At 40.8% G+C, this 21,605-nt stretch overlaps 1 protein-coding gene across 2 annotated transcripts in view; it reads left to right on the top strand.

The window, feature by feature from the left end:
- Positions 1-13,612: 13,612 nt before the first annotated feature.
- cdk14 (cyclin dependent kinase 14) overlaps positions 13,613-21,605 on the top strand; it is a 672,936-nt gene continuing 664,943 nt past the window's right edge. Inside the window, exons 1-2 of one of the 2 annotated variants that reach the window (XM_072575800.1) lie at positions 13,613-14,149; positions 14,657-14,688. In XM_072575800.1, coding sequence (XP_072431901.1) covers positions 14,059-14,149; positions 14,657-14,688 — 123 coding nt within the window. In that variant the 5' untranslated portion in view covers positions 13,613-14,058. The remainder of the gene's footprint in view (positions 14,150-14,656; positions 14,689-21,605) is intronic. The other variant, XM_072575798.1, reaches the window with a different exon arrangement.

The following is a 21,605-nucleotide window of genomic DNA, read 5'->3' as shown; positions in this document are numbered from 1 at the left end:
AGTTAGACAGGCCTTTCATTTCATTTTTCTCTAAATTAGGAAGGAGATCACATGGTTTTAGATGGAGTGCAGATTGTGATGTACAAAACATTACAATTGTGTGGGCAGATCTGTCTTTTCCTGTTTATATGTTCACATGGCAATGTGGTATAAAATGCGAGCTAATAAATATGAGCCATTATCCATTTTCTGAGAAGCTGAAAAGACTGTTTGCTAGATAGCTTCAAAACTGTGATTTTTCATCAATTAAAGTTAAAGAACAAGTGTTCCAGGGCCAACTCTAGGTCTTTACCTCAGGCCAGTAATTCCAACTCTCAGAGTACAACAATGACAACTTGTAAGTTTACACCTTTTAATGTAATAAAAAGTTGCAAACTATCTCACAGGAGCATCGTAAAGCAAAATTGGATGCCAAGTCACATGTTAGGGTCAAAGGTTTCAACAAAGAGGTAGGTTTTAAGGAGCATCTTAAAGGATTTTGCAGTTTGAATATACAAACAGGAAAAGACCACTTGGTTTCATTTTGTCTTCCCACACACTTGTGATGTACTTGAGTAGATGAGCTAAGGGAAGGGCCAAGCTGGATGATAGGTAGAGGTGTAAACAAGTAGGTTTAGTAATGTTGTGTATATGTGGTCAGAAGCTCATCTTCAGGTCAAATATAAACTCAGAATTGTGAACAGTGAGGTTTTAGCTGAGGTAAGTGAATAGAGTCAGCAGGTGATTGGACCAAAAACAATTTCTTAATATTCCCAGAATTTAATTGAAGTAAACTTTTGCTCATTTAGTACTGGATGTCAGATAACCAATCTGAAACCTTTGCAATAATAGTGGGATTTAGAGAGGTTATGGTGAGTTTGAACTAGGTTTTATAGTGCACATGTTCTTTTTATATTCATTCATGGAAAGCTGGACACACTGGCTCAGCCAGCATTTATTGCCAATTTCTTACCATGGAAACGCTGCTAGTGAACTGCCTTCCTAAACCGTATAGTATTCAGAAGGGAATTCTGGTATTTTCACCCAGTGACAGTGAAGGAATGGCAATTTACTCCAAGCCAGAGTGGCATGTGGCTTGAAGGGATACATATGGTCCTTACATCCACCTCTTGCCTTTGTCTTCTCTAGGTCACAAAGCTCAAGGGTTTGGAAGATACTGTCAAACAGGCCTTGGTGAACTACTACTGTGTATTTTATCGATTGTACACACTGTACCACAGTGCATTGAGATGGGGTGAGTGGATGTTGAAAGTGTGGGGACATTGTGCCAATCAAGCTGGATGTTTTGTCTATGATGGTGTTAAGCTTCTTGAAAGTTGTTGGAGTAGCACTCATTCAGGCAAGTGAATAGCATTCAAAACACTCCTGACTTAGGCCTTGTAGGTGGTGGACAGGAGAATAGAAACAGGAACGATTGTTAGATTTTATCTTTTTGGAGATGGTTATTGCCTAGTCTTTGTGTGGCATGAATGTCACTTGCTATTTAAGAGCCCAAGCCTGTCCAGTTGTCTTCCTGCATATGGACATTGGCTGTTTCTATACCTGAGGGTGGGAGCAATAAGGCAGTGGCTGAGGGGAGGGTATTGGGTGAGTTGGAGGGGCAGCCAAATGGGGGAACAGACAACATCGGGGGGGGGGGGGTGTAGGAAATATTTGGGGCAAACTGAGGAGCACAGGGTAACAGATAAAGCCCATCCCTTAGTGTTTGGTAGGTGGGGGGGTAGAGAAAGAGGGTGCAACAGGAAATGGCTGGAGATGGGATCTTGCTGTGCCCCATTGCTGCTGGTCAAAAGGTCAGAGAGTGTCTGCACATGCTCACTGGGTGGGGCCATGGTGGGTTTTAAGGGAGGAGTGGTCTCCAGTGGGACAGGAGTTCAACAAGGGGCCTTTCAGGGGTAAATCTTAAAGAGAGCCGAGGGGGCAGGACACAGGGCATTTAAAGGGGAGGGGGTGGATAGACATGATGGGCTGAATGTACACCTGGGATTTTGGGCTGGGATCTTGCTGTGCAGCAAAGGGGGGCAATCCACATGGACTCAAGTACCCCTCCCTTCCCCAGCCTGGGGTGAGGGCAGAAGGTTCAGGGGAAGAAAGGGGCATTGCATGGGGTTAAAGGGCAATCACATTGGAATTGAGCCATAGGGAGAGGTTGAACAGGCTGGGGCTGTTTTCCCTGGAGCATCGGAGGCTGAGGCCTGACCTTATAGAGGTTTATAAAATCATAAGAGGCATGGATAGGATAAATAGACAAATGCTTTTCTCTGGGTTGTGGAGTCCAGAACTAGAGAGCATAGGTTTAGGGTGAGAGGGAAAATATATAAAAGACACCTAAGGGGCAACTTTTTCATGCAGAGGGTGGTACATGAATGGAATGAGCTGCGAAAAGAAGTGGTGGAGGCTGGTTCAATTGCAACATTTAAAAGGCATCTGGATGGGTATATGACTAGGAAGCATTTGGAGGGATATGGCCCAGGTGCTGCAAAGTGGGACTAGATTAGGTTGGGATATCGAGTCGGCATGGATGAGTTGGACTGAAGTGTTCTGTTTCCATGCTATATATCTCTATGACTCAATGATTCTAAATCGTGAATAATGTGCAATCATCAGTGAATATCCCCACGTCTGACCTTATAATGGAGGGAAAGTCATCAATGAGTACGGTTGAGCCTAGGACACCATCCTGAGGAGCTCCTGCAGAAATGTCTTGGAGCTGAGAGACTGACCTCCAACAACTATAACAACTAACAACAACCATAAATATCTTCCCATGTGCCAGGTATGACTCCAACCAGTGGAATGTTTACCCTATGATTCCAGTTTTGTTAGGGCTCCTTAATGTTATATATGTCAAATTCAGCCCCGATGTCAAGGATAAAGCCCATCCCTCAGCCATGCTTCTAGCTCTGGAATTCAGTTTTCTTACCTATCTTTGGACCAAGGCTAAAATGAGGTCAAGAGCTGAATGATACTGGCGGAAACCAAATTGAGCGCCAAAGAACAAAGAACAAAAAATGGTGCAGCATAAGTACAATCCCTTTGATTGTCAAGTCTGTGTTGACACATGATGCCTTTCTAACCTAATAACTTTTTGCCTCTGTATGGTCTGTATCCCTCCATTCCCTTCCTATTCATGTATCAATCAAGATGCCTCTTAAATGTCGCTATTATATCCCACTCCACCATCTCCTCTGGCAGGCAATTAACATTCCAGGCAATTAACATCATCTGTGTAAAAATCTTACCTCTCACACCTCCTTTAAACTTACCCTCTCACATTTCCTTTAATGGTACCCCCTTTTACCTTAAACCTATGTCCCCTCGTAATTGAATTTTCTCCTTTGAGAAAAAGACTCAGGCTATCCATGCCTCTTATAATTTTGTAAACATCTATCAGGTCATCATTCATCCTTCGACATTCAAGTGATAATAAATCAGGATTATCTAATCTTCACTCATAACGAATTGCCTCCAATCCAAGAACAGCCCGGTAAATCACTTTGGGGCCCTTTCCTGAGCCTCCTCTCCTTCCAGTAGTATGTCAACCAAAACAATATTCCAAATGTGGCCTAATTAAAGTTCTGTGCAGCTGCAGCATGACTTGCAAATTTTTATACTCTATACCCAGACTTAGAAAGACTGACTTAAAATACCCAGACTTAAAATGCCATATTTCTTCTTTACCACCTTAACTACTTGTGTTGTCAATTTCAATGAACTGTGGACCTTAACAACTAGCTTCCTCCGTATGCTGATGCTATTAAGAGATCTGCCATATACTGTATATTTCCCTCCTGCTTTAGACCTTCCAAAATGCATCTGTTCGCATTTGTCCAGATTACACCCCATCTGCCATTTCTCTGTCCAAGTCTCCAGTCTAGCTATATCCTGCTGTATCCTCTAGTAATCCTCCTCACTAACTGCAGCTTCCCCAATCTTTGTGTCGTCCACAAACTGACTAATCAGGCTACCTGCATTCTCCTCCATAACATTTCTATATATTACAAACAACAGGGGTTCCATCACTGATCCCTGTGGAACACCCCACTGGTCATAGATCTCCAATCAGAAAATCATGTTTCCACCGCTGCTCTCTGTCTTCGATGACTAAGTCAGGCTCTGTATTCACCTTGGTAAAAACAATGACTGCAGATGCTGGAAACCAGATTCTGGATAGGTGGTGCTGGAAGAGCACAGCAGTTCAGGCAGCATCCAAGTATCTTCGAAATCGATGTTTCAGGCAAAAGCCCTTCATCAGGAATAAAGACAGTGAGCCTGAAGCATGGAGAGATAAGCTAGAGGAGGGTGGGGGTGGGGAGAAAGCAGCATAGAGTACAATGGGTGAGTGGGGGAGGAGATGAAGGTGATAGGTCAGGGAGGAGAGGGTGGAGTGGATAGGTGGAAAAGGAGATAGGCAGGTCGGACAAGTCCGGACAAGTCATGGGGACAGTGCTAAGCTGGAAGTTTAGAACTAGGGTGAGGTGGGGGAAGATGAAATGAGGAAACTGTTGAAGTCCACATTGATGCCCTGGGGTTGAAGTGTTCCGAGGCGGAAGATGAGGCGTTCTTCCTCCAGGCGTCTGGTGGTGAGGGAGCAGCGGTGAAGGAGGCCCAGGACCTCCATGTCCTCGGCAGAGTGGGAGGGGGAGTTGAAATGTTGGGCCACGGGGCGGTTTGGTTGATTGGTGCGGGTGTCCCAGAGATGTTCCCTAAAGTGCTCTGCTAGGAGGCGTCCAGTCTCCCCAATGTAGAGGAGACTGCATCGGGAGCAACGGATACAATAAATGATATTGGTGGATGTGCAAGTAAAACTTTGATGGATGTGGAAGGCTCCTTTAGGGCCTTGGATAGAGGTGAGGGAGGAAGTGTGGGCGCAGGTTTTATAGTTCCTGCGGTGGCAGGGGATAATGCCAGAATTGGAGGGTGGGTTGTAGGGGGGCGTGGACCTGACCAGGTATAGTCACGGAGGGAACGGTCTTTGCGGAAGGCGGAAAGGGGTGGGGAGGGAAATATATCCCTGGTGGTGGGGTCTGTTTGGAGGTGGCGGAGTATATCTCTGACACCCCCTCCCCTTCCTGGACCTCTCTATCTCCATTAATGACGACCAACTTGACACTGACATTTTTTACAAACCCACCGACTCCCACAGCGACCTGGATTACACCTCTTCCCACCCTATCTCTTGCAAAAATGCCATCCCGTATTCCCAATTCCTCCGCCTCCGCTGGATCTGCTCCTAGGAGGACCAGTTCCACCACAGAACACACCAGATGGCCTCCTTCTTTAGAGACTGCAATTTCCCTTCCCACGTGGTTAAAGTTGCTCTCCAACGCATCTCGTCCACATCCCGCACCTCCGCCCTCAGACCCCACCCCTCCAACCGTAACAAGGACAGAACGCCCCGGTGCTCACCTTCCACCCTACCAACCTTCACATAAACCAAATCATCCGCCGACATTTCCGCCACCTCCAAACAGACCCACCTCCAGGGATATATTTCCCTCCCCACCCCTTTCCGCCTTCCGCAAAGACCGTTCTCTCCGTGACTACCTGGTCAGGTCCACGCCCCCCTACAACCCACCCTCCAATCCTGGCACTTTCCCCTGCCACCTCAGGAACTGTAAAACCTGTGCCCACACCTCCTCCCTCACCTCTATCCAAGGCCCTAAAGGAGCCTTCCACATCCATCAAAGTTTTACTTGCACATCCACTAATATAATTTATTGTTTCCGCTGCTCCCGATGCAGTCTCCTCTACATTGGGGAGACTGGGCGCCTCCTAGCAGAGCGCTTTAGGGAACATCTCCGAGACACCCGCACCAATCAACCACACCGCCCCGTGGCCCAACATTTCAACTCCCCCTCCCACTCTGCCGAGGACATGGAGGTCCTGGGCCTCCTTCACCGCCGATCTCTCACCACCAGATGCCTGGAGGAAGAACGCCTCATCTTCCGCCTCAGAACACTTCAACCCCAGGGCATCAATGTGGACTTCAACAGTTTCCTCATTTCCCCTTCCCCCACCACACCCTAGTTCTAAACTTCCAGCTCAACACTGTCCCCATGACTTGTCCGGACTTGTCCTACCTGCCTATCTCCTTTTCCACCTATCCACTCCATCCTCTCCTCCTTAACCTACCACCTTCATCCCCTCCCCCACTCACCCATTGTACTCTATGCTACTTTCTCCCCACCCCCACCCTCCTCTAGCTTATCTCTCCACGCTTCAGGCTCACTGCCTTTATTCCTGATGAAGGGCTTTTGCCAGAAACGTCGATTTCAAAGCTATTTGGATGCTGCCTGAACTGCTGTACTCTTCCAGCTCCACTGATCCAGAATCTGTATTTACCTTACCAGCTCACTGCAAATCCCACATGACTTCAACTTTTTGATCAGTCTGCCATGAGGGGCCTTATCAAATACTTGTTAAAGTCCATATAGACACATCTATCACCATACCCTCATCAATCGTATTTGTCACTTCCTCAAGAAGTCCAATCAATTTTGTAAGCATGACCTTCCCCACACAAAGCCATGCTGTCTATCACTATTAAGCCCATATTTTTCCAAATGTGAGTAAATCCTATCACTAAGAGTCCTCTCCAATAATTTCCCAGCCACTGACATAGGGCTCACTGGCCTCCCATTTCTTGGATTATCCCTATTGCCCTTCTTAAAGAAAGGAACAATATTGGCTATTTCCAGTCTGCTGGGACCTCTCCTGTGACTAAAGAGGATACAAGGATTTCACACAAGGCCCCAGCAATTTCCTCCCTTGCCTCCCTCAGCATTTTGGGACAGATCCTGTCAGGTCCTGAGGATTTGTTCATCTTAATACTTTTCAAAACACCCAACACTTCCTCCTTTATTAGACTGACATGCCCTAAAATATCAACATACCCCTCTCAAGACTCACCATCCACCATGTCATTCTCCATTATGAACACTGATGCAAAGTATTCATTAAGGACCTCACCCACTTCCTCAGTTTCACACATACTTTCCCTCCTTTGTCCTTAGTGGAGCCACCCTTTCCCTAGCTACCCTCTTTCTCCTTATACTTGTAAAAATTATTTTGGGATTTACTTTACTCCTGCTTGCCAAGGACATTTCTTGGCTCCTTTTAGTCTTTCTAATTCTTTATTTCAGTTCTATCCAATTGTCTTTGTATTCTTTGAGGTCTCCTCTTTCTCTAGTTTCCAAAATCTTACATTTGCCTCCTTTTTCATTTTGACTAATCTCACTATTTGTCTTGTCATCCAAGGTTCCCAAATCTTGCCATCCTTATCTTTCATTTTCAGAAGCCTAATCAACTTACCTTTAAAAGATTCCCACATCACCCCCACCCTCAAATTTACATTCCCCAGCTTCTGCCTAATATTGTGGTAGTTAGCCTTCCCCCAATTTAGCACTTTCACTCGAGCACCACTTTTATCCATAAGTACCTTAAAACATACAGAATTATGGTCACTGTTCCCGAAATGCTCCCTCACTGAAACACTGATCATGTGGTCAGGCTCATTTCCTAATACCGTCCCTTTCCTAGTTGGACTCTTTCAAAAACCATCCTGGATGCACCTAACAAATTCCCTCCATCCACACCTCTGCGTGAGTTCCAATCAATTTGGGGAAGTTAAAATCACACACCACAACAACCCTATTGTTGCCACATTTTTCCATAATCTGTCCACATATCAATCCCTCTATCACTCATTGGCTGTTGGGAGGCCTGTAGTACAAACCCATCAAAGTAACTGCACTCTTCCTATTCCTGAGCTCTACCCATATGACGTCGTTAGATGAGCCCTCAAATGTTCTCCCTCAGTACAGCTATGATATTCTCTTTTATCAATTAATGCATATCTCGTACATCTTTTTCATCCCTCTCTATCTCGTCTGAAACAACTACATTTTGGAATGTTAAGCTGCCAGTCTTTTAGTTGGTGCCTAGTGCACTGCAGGTGGAATTAAGCATGCCTTTAAGCAAATCAATGGTTGCAGAAATGCTGTGGCAGATAGAAGACCAAAGGGATTTTGAAAGGCCAATTGCAAATTAATTTTTCTTTTTCGGTATAACATCTAACAATGCTACAGGTCTAAGACAAGTTGGATAGTGATAGCACAGCATTGTATTCTATAAGGATTGCCTTAAATTCTACTGCAAATTTTCATTGGTCACAGTCATTCAGAATGTGGTGAATCGTCTCATCCTGGTGATCACAGTTGCTTTCTGGGCTATACTTGAGCTTTCATTTGTAATGGAGGTGTGATCTCCTTGAAGGTCATGTTGCATATATACCAGTCATTTTGAGGGAGGCAAAATCCTGTTGGCTCAATTGTGAATTCATTCTCCTGATCTAAATTGGCAATATTGGTGTCAGCTATGAAGTTGTGTTGTTGCCCTTTGCCCTTTGTACTTTTTATCAAGTCCTGCATCACTCAAAGCATTTGCAGAAATCCAGAAAGGTTGAGGTGATTTCAGACACTTATTAAGTAGGTTCTGAAGGTCTTTAAGGATTGTCAGCTCTGGGTGGAATTAATTGCAGTCAAATGCTTTCAGCATTTGTGTCTTCTAGATCATGCCAGAAAGTGAGATATTGAACAAGACACAGACCTATTGTACAAGTTGTCAATATCAGTGTATTTCAACTAATTATCCATGTGAATGTGGAGAGTACAACACCCAACAAGTTTATGTGGATGGTCTTTTCCCACATTGAGGAGCAGTATTCTACTGAGGAATATACAGGGGCAAAGCTAGTAGTATAAAGAGCCTGTACAATGGATCCCCTGCTAGTTTTTCATTGTGGTTTACTTTGGGCTTCACTTTCTCTTTATCCCTTTTTGCAGATGATATAAGCAACTATGGTCAGGGTTAATTCTTGACTTGTTGACCACATAATGAGAACTGGAGTTCACTGTTAGCTAGTCAGTTGCTGAGAGAGCAAGGTGTTTGTTAAACTGAGTTTGGACAGAAATATCAGTGATTCAAACATTGTGCTGTAACTCCTAAGTCCTAAGACATGATTCTGTTGGGATCTTCAAAGTTTTTTGCTTGCAAACCGAAGAGTGATTTATCTGCAAAGGTCAAACTCCCTGAAGATGGTGAAGAGCATGCTGTTTATGTAGATGTTGAAGAGGATTGGAACTAAACCATAACTTTGAGGAAGTCCATCATTTAGAGTCCTTATGGAACTTGTTTGGTTTCTGATTGAAACCCAGTTGAAGCATTAAAGAAAAGATACATGTTGTAACCTGCCACTGGAATGGTCTGGTGTCTTTCAACACTAGACAATATCAAAATACAGTTTCAGTGCTGATGAAAGGTCAATGAGTCCAATACCTGACTGATTGTGTTGGTAGCTGGTCTCATTGTGTGTGGTATGTCTGAGTACTTAGTCAATAGAGCTCCTTCTCAATCTGAAACATTTGTGCTCCTTATGGAGGTGTGCCTCATCACTGAAGAAAGCTTGTAGTTGCTCTTACAGTTTGTAAGAGCCAGATACCACAGATATAGGTGAATAACTAAATGTTTTAGCAGTAGGCTTCCATGGCATGACTTTAAATCTGCCTTCATGGATAGAATGAAACCAGTTACATTGATGCTAGTTGCAGGGGACAGAAAGTGGCAAGCTTCACACTGTGCACCCTGTTTTTAATAATTTCATGACTTTAACATATGAAATAGGTCTATTATTCACCTTGCAGTATAGGGAGAACTTGTGTTTACTGTGGAATTAAATGTGGAAGGAATGTCATAACCAAAGTAAGTGACTAAGGGATAGTTTATTCGAGAGATGGATACAGAAGGAGGTGTGATTGACAAGATGATGACTTAATAAGGAAGTGATCTGAGATGGCCTTACGTGATAGGAGCAAGACCATGTGAGTTTTGAAAGTCATTGGATGCTGTAAATATGAATTGTGAAGCTTACGTAAAGAGAAAGATTTAGGGAGTAGTTTTTTTCTTTTGTCTATATTTTTCTAATCCTGTACAATATTTCATTTATAAATAATCTAGATCAATGGCTTGAACTGTTTAAAGTTAAATATTATAAGATTTTCTATTATCTGGTAAGAAATATTGTAGGTCTCCTACATATTCTCAAGTATACTCCAAATAGCCTTGATTAATTATTGGACATAGATTACATTACCATAATTATAAAAAGAAAATAAAGGGACAGATTTCAGTTTGTGGAAATTTTTGTATTTCGAGAGATTGTCAGCCAACTTCTTCTCAATGAAAACATACTTTTAAAAATTGTAACAGACAGTGCATGAAACATCAATTCAGTCACTATGCTGCTATGATTGTTCTTATGCTTTTCTTCATCTAAATTCAAAACTGTCTCCTACATCATGGATAAAGTTACTTAGAAATGTCACAAATATGAAACAAGTGCATTATCCTCTCCGTATAAAAATATGTAGTTTGACATGTCTAGGCAAACAAGCAAAATTATAGTTCAAGTAAAAGTATAAACTTTTATTATGGTGTTATATTGAAAAGAATCTGACAACACTGATCAACTGCATACTGTTTCTTTCTGAACCTTGTCATGTTAGTAAAATAAATGCCTTTTAATAATTTCTCAAATACAGTGATCTAATGATTGTTTCTTGCTGGTAGATTGGGTTCAAGGAATAGTTCCTGCATCATAACAAAGAGGCTAAAACAATCTCAGTCTCCAGAATAGCCCAAATTTGCGTGTGGGACCCAAAACAAATTGGTTTCTCTCACTTCTCCTGTGGACTAATATAGGATTGCCAACTTGGCTTGGTCATTTTTTTGGTGGTTTCGCAATGTGGTCTTGCAGCCTTTATCCTCAACTTCAGTACTTTTATAACTAATCAATAAAATAATTGAAAGAAATCAGAACTTTCTCTTCAAGGTCCTTTGAATTCTCTATTAGTTGATTCCCAGCAGGGTTCAGAAAATTCATTTTCAGATCCTTGAGATTCTAGGGAAATTGTGAACAATTGGAACATCTAACGTAACACCTGCTTCAGTGCAGCATCTAGATATATTTTTGTTTTTATCAATATGTCAAGTGGTTCATTTCTTTTGTGTAAATCCAGCCAACATGTTGGCTATTTAAGCATCCATTAAATTCCTGAAAATCAGATGCAATGCTCTTTCATTTCTAATACTTTAAAAATAATATATTTTTTTAATAGAAGCAGAAGTGAACAATATGTTCAAAAGAACAGAATTAATGAAACAGAAATATCATCATAACAGAATGAGTTGGTGTGATCAGATATCTAAATTTCGATTATTCTCTTCTGTTTACATATCTATGAAAATCTGGCTGCTGAGTTTGGTATCAAGGTTCATAAGTGGACTGAGGAAAAGGCTTATCGCAGTCAGCACCACAGATAATTAAAATTGACCTTTTTTGATTCAGTGTTGTTGACAGCAGACACTTTCGACTTGCATATTTGATTCTTGTATTCGATTTAGTTTCACTAATTGATTTTAAATTGGGCAGAGTTAGAGTTGTGGAGCTTGTCAGAAGGAATGTATCTGCTAGTTTACTTTTTAATGGCAACACTATGATGATCAATGCTCATGTGTGTTAAATTACAAAAAAAGAAATCATCCAGAAATGTACAGGTGGGAGGTGATATTGTGTAGTGGTAATGTCACTTGCCTTATGATTCAGATCCCCAGACAAATATTCTGGGGCGTGGGGATTGAATCCCATCATGACAGATAAAGAACTTTGAGTCCAAAAAAAAGGAATATATTGGGAATAGCTCTTTTAGTGCAGTAATAGTGTGCCTACCTCAGAGCCTTGATGCCTGGGTTTAAAATTGTGTAGTAATCATCCTATTAAGCTTGATTAGAAAATATCAGCAATATATTGGGAGGGGTAGAATAAACTAGGGGACCCAGGTTCAGGTCCCATCTACTCCAGAGTTATGTAATCACATCACTGAACAGATTGGTTAGGAAATATATTGGGAGAAGAACAACATAAAGTCAAAGTTGACTATTTTGATTTGAAATCCTTTGAAGACTGAAATACATGTACAAAAAGTGTACATGAATAGTAATGACTTATTGACTTATTCTCTCGAAATAAATGCAATTTAGTGAGAGGCAACTATGTAGGGTCATATTGCTATCACTGCTGGGAAAATTTTGTATTTAAGCATGCCTGATGCATCTTGGCTGGAAGTACATATTGACAACAGCCAAAAAAAAATCAAAAAGGTTGCCTCTATGATAAAAACCTTGCTGAATTTAAAAAACCAATAGTGTACCCCAAATACTTCAGATTTGATAATCAACCTCTGCGTGTATAATTAAAGAAAATCTTATTAGCATTTCATTAGGTATGAACAATCAGAGAAAGAAGGATGATGAGATTCCCCAAAATATAAACAATGTGCAGAATCCTGGCCTTATAGATACATTCAGGGTGAGAAGCTTACCCATGTCAACTGAAAGGCTCTGATGCTCAGTGGCTTATTTAACCACTTTATGATTGAATTACGATGCTGATGATGAAGTAATTTGCAGCCTGGAGGAAATGTTGCCCTTGTGAACTTTCCCCTAGTCTACCCTCCCATCAGTTCTGTAATGGGGACCAGGGGACCCAGAATGACAGAATACAATTAGTAAACATCCTGTTCCATTGCATACTGCTCCCCACTTATAAAAACAGTGTGGACATTTTACAACTTTGAATACCTGTATTATCAGTGTATCTTTTTCCAAGACAAATGAATCAAACACAAAAGTTACTAGTTAAAAATCAGATGAAACAAAATATCGCAGTCAGTGTGTGGAGATAAGCTTTCTTTAACAGACCCCTTCGTAACTGGAAAAACGAGATCTTATCAGGCAAGTGTGACTTGATGTAGCTTCTGTGTAAAACTGAATAAACTTAAGTTTGGAATTGTTTGATTTGTTTTTGAAATATTAGTTGAAATGCCCAAGGTGGTGGACTGGCCAACTTGAAAGAAAGAGTGAGCATGAGCAAGAAGAAAAAGTGCAGAGCGTGATTTCTTACCATTTGTGTTTATGCAGCTATGGGGAGCATCAGCATCATTAGGTAAACAATTTAATTCTGTCCTATTTTAAGGATGTTGTTACTGTGTCGTTACCAGGCTGGCTTCGGGCTACTTTCTGATAGCTGTGATTTTTATTCAAGCACGAATGTCGATAGCCGTGATGTCATCCAGTTAATGAGGTTGGGCCATTCCCTAATCTAAAATAAATAAATGGGAGATGATTTACAACCGAGTGCTTGACTCTGGGAGGTTTTCTGTACAGTTTATTATTAACACATTTTTAAATAAAATATAAACACACCATATCCAGTTTAAATACATCGTTTCCCATTTAATTAGGTAGTAATCCATATCGTTTTCAAAGGAACAATGTTCCTCCACTGTGCCAAACAGTTCAACAAAAAAAAATTGAGAAATATCTGGGTGGCAACCAACTCTTGGAGCCTGCATCCTCGGGGGAGGGCTGTAGAGTGATTGACATACTGTCGGACCATAGAATGGGCAAAGGGCTACGGAAGAGAGCCAACCGGGAGAGAGAGGTGGGTTTTGGACCACGGGAGTGCATCTGACTTGTGGAGAAAATGACAGCCCAGCTCACTGAGGCTTTGAGAGGGTGACTGCTCACTGTTGGCTCAGTGCTGACAGTGGTTATCACTCAAAAGCAAACCTCCCCTTTCGCTCTTTCTTCCTCCCTTCTTCGAAATACAGAAGAATTGATTCTAGCGCCGCTTATCTGGATGAATTACTTTGTCTTAGTGGCGTGCCAAGAATTCAAGAGAGAGAGAGAGAGAGGGGAAGGGGGAAACTCTCCAGGATATAACTTGTAGAAAAAAAAACGCCGAGGGGCTGTGAATATACTTCCTGTGTTTGACAGGAGGATGGGGGGAAGCCTTCAAACTTAAGCCCACCGTTTCGTCTTTCCCTTGCAGCTATTCGTTTTTAAGGGGGAGGGGAACCATATCTTGTTTTCCGGCCCCTTTTTGAGAGATTTACAGAGGATTCGGAAGAAGCACCAGTTTGGACCATTCTGCCAAAGATGTGTGATATGATTTCAGAGCAGTCGACTGAGAAAATCGGCAGAATGAAAAAGTTGAGAAGAACTTTGTCTGAAAGTTTCAGTCGTTTGGGTGAGTTTATTGATTAATGAAGCTTTTGATCTTTTTAATCACTTTGTGAAATGTCACATTTAGTTTCGCTTTCTGAGAAGTGTTCATTATTAGGTTTTAAAACGTCCATTGACTGTTAGGTTTTTTTCTGTCTTCCTTTTTAAAGAGGAACACTTTCACCAGGGTAAAGCTAGCTGGCGCAGTTAGCACAGTCTTCGCTTCTGTGCAGTACTGTACTGGTTGTATAAGGCAAGCTGCTGATGTACTTCAACATAGAAGAAACCTCAAATGCTCAGAACTGTTTTCTGTGTATAATCTTGCAGTATCGTTAATAAAATGGTTTTTATTAGATAAAAACACTTGTGTAGAAGACCTTTATTTTATTCTTGAAATAATCCAAATGGAGGTTTTCTAAAAGCTCTGCTTTGCATTTGTAGGTAATGGGGATAATGAGTTTAAGTACTTGGATTATTGGGAATTTACTTACAAGCTAGGCATTAATTTATGTTTCTTTTTTTTTGTTTTAAGCCTTGAAGAAAGATGACAATAACTTTGATGAGGTAAGATACATGGTTTAGATAAACGTGCTCAGGTACTTTTTTTTTGCAGTGATTAGTGTTGAGTGGAAGTAAGTTTTTCTTTTGGGAGGTTGTGTGAGATGTTATCCTTGTGACCAGAGCTCAAATCTAGATCAAACTCTTTTAGTAGTTTGAAGCCATATTAAGTGAATTCTTGGAGGATTTTTTTGTTATTTAGCATCCTCCCATCTTTTAGTTTTTGGGCATGTTTAATGTCATAATTTGCTCAATTTGAATATATTTTATAAATCAGTGTATTTCTTATCTTTGTACGATAATCAGTGAATTGGAAAGTTTTATGTTTCTGGACTAGCCTGATTTGCAGATGACAATATTGGTGCTGTGCATTCTGAGACCTGTGATGAGTGAGGGTTTATAGAATTGATTGTGGGTGAAGCTAGGATCAGATGTCAACTGGTTAATATAAACAAGACATTTTGAAAGCCTATCAGGAAACTGGGTACTTCAGTATGTCCTGTACATGTCTGCTTTCCTTTTCTTCTAGGAGCACAACAGGTTGAAATTGAATTGACGCTTCTGAAATAAAAGCTCTTGTAGCAGAAATATTGGGATTTCAACCATCTGATACAATTATCACTACACTTCCTTTGGACGATAACATTTTCAAAATGACCATGTCAAAATATATCTAGGCATTTATTTCACCCCTTGTTTTTAATAATAACCACTTGTTTACTCAATGTGAATAAATATTTTAATAGGAAAGGATCAAGAATTTTCACTAAATCCCCAGGCAAGAGCAAAATATGTCTTTCTTGAATAGAATGTAAGTTATGGCAACATTTTTCTTGTAAATGAATACAATCTTATTGTGAATACCTGGAATTAGGAGCACTAATAATGAAGGCACTAATCTGTAGAAAATATTACATGGTTGGGTTTAATTGTGACTTTTTAAATTGCACAAACATGCTATATCAGCATAATTTATTGAATGATGTAGTGCCTAAACTGTAGGCATGAGGATAGCATTAGTGAATTTGTGCTTTGTGAGGGTGGTTTATGGTACTCTCTCTCCTTACATTTATTTCTGGAATTTATGTCCACTGAGACAGGATTCAAACATATTTATCTGTTCTCTGGGAACTTTGTGACTTTTTCCTGCATAGGGGTTAAAGAAGGCACATAAATAGCATCTGTTTGGAGTGATGACAGCCCTAGAGTGATGAGGTTGTCAGTAGATGCCTAGTTTACAGAGGCAAAACCTGATACTAGATCCAGGCAGGTCTGCAGTACTCCAAGGTAATAATGATTGATCAGTAACCTTGGTCTGTTAATGGAATCTGGAAGGCTAGCCATATTTCTTTGAGGCTGAATTCTTTGTTCTTTGCTCTAGATAACCCTGAACCTTTGTGATCTAAATAGGTGTCTTGATTACTGGCATTCATACAATTGCCAGTTCTTTTGGATTTCTGAGTTTTAGTTTTATTATGGTATTGGGTGCATGATCAAAACATATTTCGTTTCATTTGGTTTTGTTATCGTTAAAATATGTAGTTGGTGATTCGGGGCATCATTGGAATAAATAGTCCTAATGATCTGAAATAATGACTCCTTCATTTGTGACATAATTCAAATTGGTTTTTGATGCAAAAGCTGTCCAACGCTCAATTTATAATGTCCCTTTAACAAGAATTTTTATTGTAGCTCTATTAATAGCTCTAATATTCCAGATGTTTCACATTATAAATGATCAAACTCATTGAAATATCACACCTAATTTAGCACATGTAAATTAAATTCAAATTTGAATCTGACTCCTATTATGAAGTTGTAAAACTTAATATGTAAGGTTACATTTTTTGTCTAAGAAATGTTGCACTGAAAGATTTTTTTAAGCGTTCTGCTGCAAATCCACAAAAAAATCATTGGCAAAAAAGCAACACTTCGTTCAATCAAAATTTTGCATTGTTTGACAATGGAATGTTGCACCAGATGTTTCTCTACAATTTCTTCAGCTGGTAATTGTGAAATGACTTAGTGTAAAATCTGTGTTTTGAGAAATGTTAGGATAGGCCCAGGGTTGATTTGCCTCAATATTTTATTGGTAGTCTTTTTTTGTTGAAAAAGTTACTATCTTTGCAAACTTATTAAACAGCAATCAGTGCTGGAAACTGCCCCATCTGTCCAATCATTCAAATAATAAGCTGTTGTTGAATCAGTATGAAGCAAGCAATGTGTTTAAACCTTGTGCAATATTTGGAGGTAGTAATCAGCATTACATACAAATTAGCACTGATTTCCTTCTTTTGTTTGATAGAGCTGGAAGTAGTGTCTCCTTTTTTCAGTGAGCAAACCTGAGACCACAAAATAGTAATTGGTATTTCAGATCAGGTACATTCTTAATTCACGTGACAATGATCTGTGATGCATTCAAGGGGAAAAAAACCTTCAAAACAAAGCTGTTCTTGGTTTAGTATGTGAAAAATATGCCAATCTGGACAGTACCACTTCAAGGTCTTGCACTTGGTGATTATAGCAACTTCCAACTGAAAATGACTGTCAAAAGAAATTGAAATGGGGTGGAAAATATCCAGCTTTTTACATAGCTTTGTTAGTATATTAACGTGTTTTTATATGGCAAGCTATCAATGCAGCATGAAGAAATTCAGCTAGATGTATACTTGCCCACATGTCTATGTTGGAGTGCAGAATATTTGGCTGGAGAATTTAAATTATCATGTACCTTTTGAGCCTCCACAGTGAATGGATGTTAGTAAATAAGTTTGTCTTATTGTTTTAACATTTGGTAGCCATTATCATTTTTAAATAAAAGGCCCGTGTCAACAATACCTTTTTTTTAATGTTGTGAAGAACCTAAGCTGTGGTATCAAGTTGTCTGCATGTTGAGAGTTTCCTTTGGAAAAGATGACTGACCCATTTAAAACTTCAGGCATGCTTTGGAGTAGTGTACTGTAGAATTTTGTATTGATGTTTGGGGAAGTATCTTTATACAAGTTTCACTGTATAGAAGGATGGTTTGGATGGGATACTTGCATGATTTCTCAGTCAATTAAGTGTTATTAGTATGTGGAGGACCTTGGACTTAAAATCTTGGTATGCTACGAAAAGCAGTTGGTATAATGAAGGAAGTTATTATTTTTGAAATGTGATTAAAGTCATAACCGCTACAATGGTGTTCCACCTATTTTTCAATTATCTCTACTTGATCATTTGTTCTAGAATACTGAAATAATAATCAAAAATATTGAACGGCAGTAGTTTCCTCCTTTCCACAAATAGACTGACCGACTGAGGTGTGTCTTGAACAGCCTGGGTACACTCTCTCAACTCCCTGTAGAAACTCCAGCTCTGCAATTGGAGGTTCCCACAAGCCTGGAATGAGTAGCTCTGAAGCAGCATTGGAGAAGTTGTGTACAGTGCAATAAATAGGTCACACAGATTAAAAGGAGTTGCTGGAGAGAGTTTGCTATTAGTCACTTTGATAGTACATAATGTAGGTATGTCTGAGGGGAGGAGGGAAAACACAAACACCCATGCTGCTGAAGGTTTTATCTTGCACTCACCAGGAGAGATGCAAGAATGCCATATTTCCAAGAGCAAAAATGTATTCTGGATGAAAGAAGGGTGCTGATTGGCTAGTTAAGCTTGGTTATAGGTGTTGCCATGGAGAACAGTTCCTTGGGCTGTTTGTTCTTTTCTCATTTAGAATTAAATGAAAATTCTTGACCTGTTTCCCCTCCCTGCAGAGGATGGATCCCTGCATATAAATATATGCAGTGTCCCAGCAAGCAGTGTGAACCATATGGCTAATTCTGTCTCCTTGCAAACTAAGGGATCAGACTGGAAGAAAAGGCATGCAATGCTGTGATTTAATGGTAGGGCAAAAGATCAGGAAAGTATGAAATATAGTGAGGGGGAAAAATTGGAGCATTAGGGGAAAGCTAGGAAAATGTTCAATGGGGTGTGGATCTAAATACTATGGGGGAAAATGTGTTGGGAAGTTTTTATTCTGACTAAAGGCTGGCAAGCTCGATGGCCTGCAATCTAGAATACGAGAAGTGGCTGCAGGATAACGAGATACATTTGAATATAATCTTACAAGGTTCCCTAAACTCTGGAAAGGTTGCAGTGAATTGGAAAACTGTAAATGTAACAACTCCATTCAAGACAGGAGTAAGATGAAAAGCAGGAAGCTGTACTCTCGTGAGCCTAATATCTGGCCAGAGGGAGCGTTTATTGTTTCAAAGCAATGGCAGGCAGAACGTTTAGATAATCCCTGTGCAATCAAGCACACTCAACATGGTTTGTTTGTTTGTTATTTGAGGAAGTAGATGACTGAGGGGTAATGAGTAAATGTTGATGGAGTCTTGTTGACCTAGAGAGACCTGTGCTGACTTTTTATTTTCAGGAATGACCCATTGAATCTAATGCCAGTCAAACATCGGCAAGGCCAGTGCACCTTCCCTTGGAAAGCAGACCCCAAGGATGGAAGTCCTGCCGAGTGATAGAGGGGGTTGTCATCCATAAGTGGTGGTTATTTGGTCTCTGCAGAATGCTGATTGGGCTGGGGAGGGAAATATATCTCTGGGGTCTGATTTGTGGATGGTGGAAATAGCAGAGGATAATGCTTGTATCCGGAAATTAGTGAGGTGCAAGGTGAGGACAAGGAAGGTTCTATCCTCCTTATGGTGGAGAAGTGGTGTTCAAGGGCAGAGGTGTGAATAATGGAGATGTGCTGGAGGGCATCGTTGATCATGTGGGAGGAGAAATTGTGGTCCTTGAAATGAGGCCAACTGGGATGTCCTGGATGGCCAGTTGCTCCTCCTGGGAGCAGATACGGTGGAGGAATTGAGTAAGGAATAATGTTTTTACAGGAAGGTGGGATAGGAGGTGGCGTAGACCAGGTAGCTGTGGGAATTTGTGGGTTTGAAGTAGATGGCCATGTTGAATTGGTCTCCATCTCCGAGGCCTGACTCTAAGCCACCCAATGACTGGACGAAGAGTGCGTCATCTTCTGCCTTGGGACTCTTCAACCACGCAGCATTGATGTCGACTCCACTAGCTTCCCTTTGTCTCCCCTCTCTCCCACCTTCATCCCAGATCCAACCCTCCAAACTGGCATTGCCCTCTTGAACTGTCCATCTTCCTTGCCCACACATCTGCTCCACCTTCCCCATAAACCTGTCACCATCACCGTCACCCCCACTCCCACCTTTCTATTTTTGTCACAGCCACCACCTCTCTCTTCACTCCAACCTTCCTAATGAACGGCTTATTCCAAAAAAAAAACCAGCTGCTCTCATGGCGTTTGTTCCTTTTCATTCCAGGTTGAAAAATGAAAATTTAAAGTGGGATGATAATCCGAAAACCATTGTCAGTTGTTGTAAAACCCATCTCGTTCATTTAATGGCCTTGTAAAAAGGTGTTGAAGATCCACTATCCGGCTTGTGTGCAACTCCAGATCTATAGCATTGTCACTGGCTTTTAACTGACCTCAAATAATGCCTCAAATCTGCACTCCCCTCTGACCTATCACTATATTCTTCCCCCCCACCCCTCCACATCTACCTAACGCCTTCCCAGCTACCTTCACCCCTCCACCCTCCTATTTATCTCAGCCCCCTTCTACCCACCCCACCTTCCTGATGAATGACTTATGCTTGAAATGTTGATTCTCCTGCTCCTTGGATGCTGCCTGACCTGCTGTACTTTTCCAGCACCACACTTTTTGACTCTGATACCCAACATCTGCAGTTCCTAATGTTTGGGACAGGAAGGTCAACCAGGAACACTGCTGTCCCAGGTGCTCTCTCTAGTGGAGTTGAGAAAATGAAGGAATGTGGGTATAGTATCATCCTGCATAAACAAGTGCCTTCCTGCTTCCAAACTCACCACTTATGGAAGCAAAAGATCACATTCTTTATGAATTTGTATTTCCAAAAGGTCTTTGGCATGTAAAGAGTCTATATCCAAATATTTGATCCAATATAGTAAACAAATATATTCTGCATTGGGAGCTGACTGACTGACTGACAGCAAAAAGCATTGCGCTAAATGGATCACTTTCAAATTGAAGACCATCTAATGGAGTGTCACAAGGCTAAGTGCTGAAGCCTCGACTATTTAAGATTGATTATTAATGACTATTCTATTCACATTTACTGCTATGATAATGGTTAGAAAAACAATGTATTAGGATCCAAAGCATCCCAAAGGATACGTAAAATGAGTGGACAAATATTTGGTAGGTTATGTGAAATATGAAGTTGTTCACTTTGGACAAAATAGAAAAGCACAATACTTATTTAGAGGCTACAGAGGACCTGGGTGCCTTTTTGTATGTGAAGTGCAAAAGGTCAGAATGCAGGGAAAGGAAGTAATTAGAAAATGAAATGGTGACCTTGATTGCAAGAGGATAGTGGAAAAAGTAGGGAAGTCTTTTTTTTGTTGCAATTGTATATGAGGCACTGGTGTGACCACATCTGGATGTGTTGTCATTTTGGTGATTTTAAGGTGGGATTTACTTCCATTGTAAGCAGTTCAGAGAAAGCTTCCTCTTGATAAGGAAATTATTGTGTAATGAAAGCTTGTGCAATTTGAGGCTGAATGGAGTTGGAAAAAAATGAGTAATATTACTGAAATAGTTTAAATCTTAAGGGGGCTTGACATGATCAATGTTGAAATGTCTTCCCCTTCTCGGGGAATCTAGGACTAGGGAGTAATCTTCAAATTAAGAGTACTCCTACTTTAGATAAGTTAAGAAGAATTTATTTCCGAAGGGTCACTTCCTCGTGAACAGTGGGGGTGGAATCACTGAGTGGATGTTAAGCGGAGTTAGACATATTTTTGTCAAAGAAGTCCAGGGTTATTGGGGTTGGGTGTAGTTAGAAGAAAATGGAGTTAAAGACTCACTC

This window comes from Chiloscyllium punctatum, chromosome 8, assembly GCF_047496795.1.
Source record: "Chiloscyllium punctatum isolate Juve2018m chromosome 8, sChiPun1.3, whole genome shotgun sequence".
NCBI classification, from domain to species: Eukaryota; Metazoa; Chordata; class Chondrichthyes; order Orectolobiformes; family Hemiscylliidae; genus Chiloscyllium; species Chiloscyllium punctatum.
The sequence above is the reverse complement of the archived record's forward strand: the minus strand, read 5'-3'. Positions and strand labels throughout refer to the sequence as shown.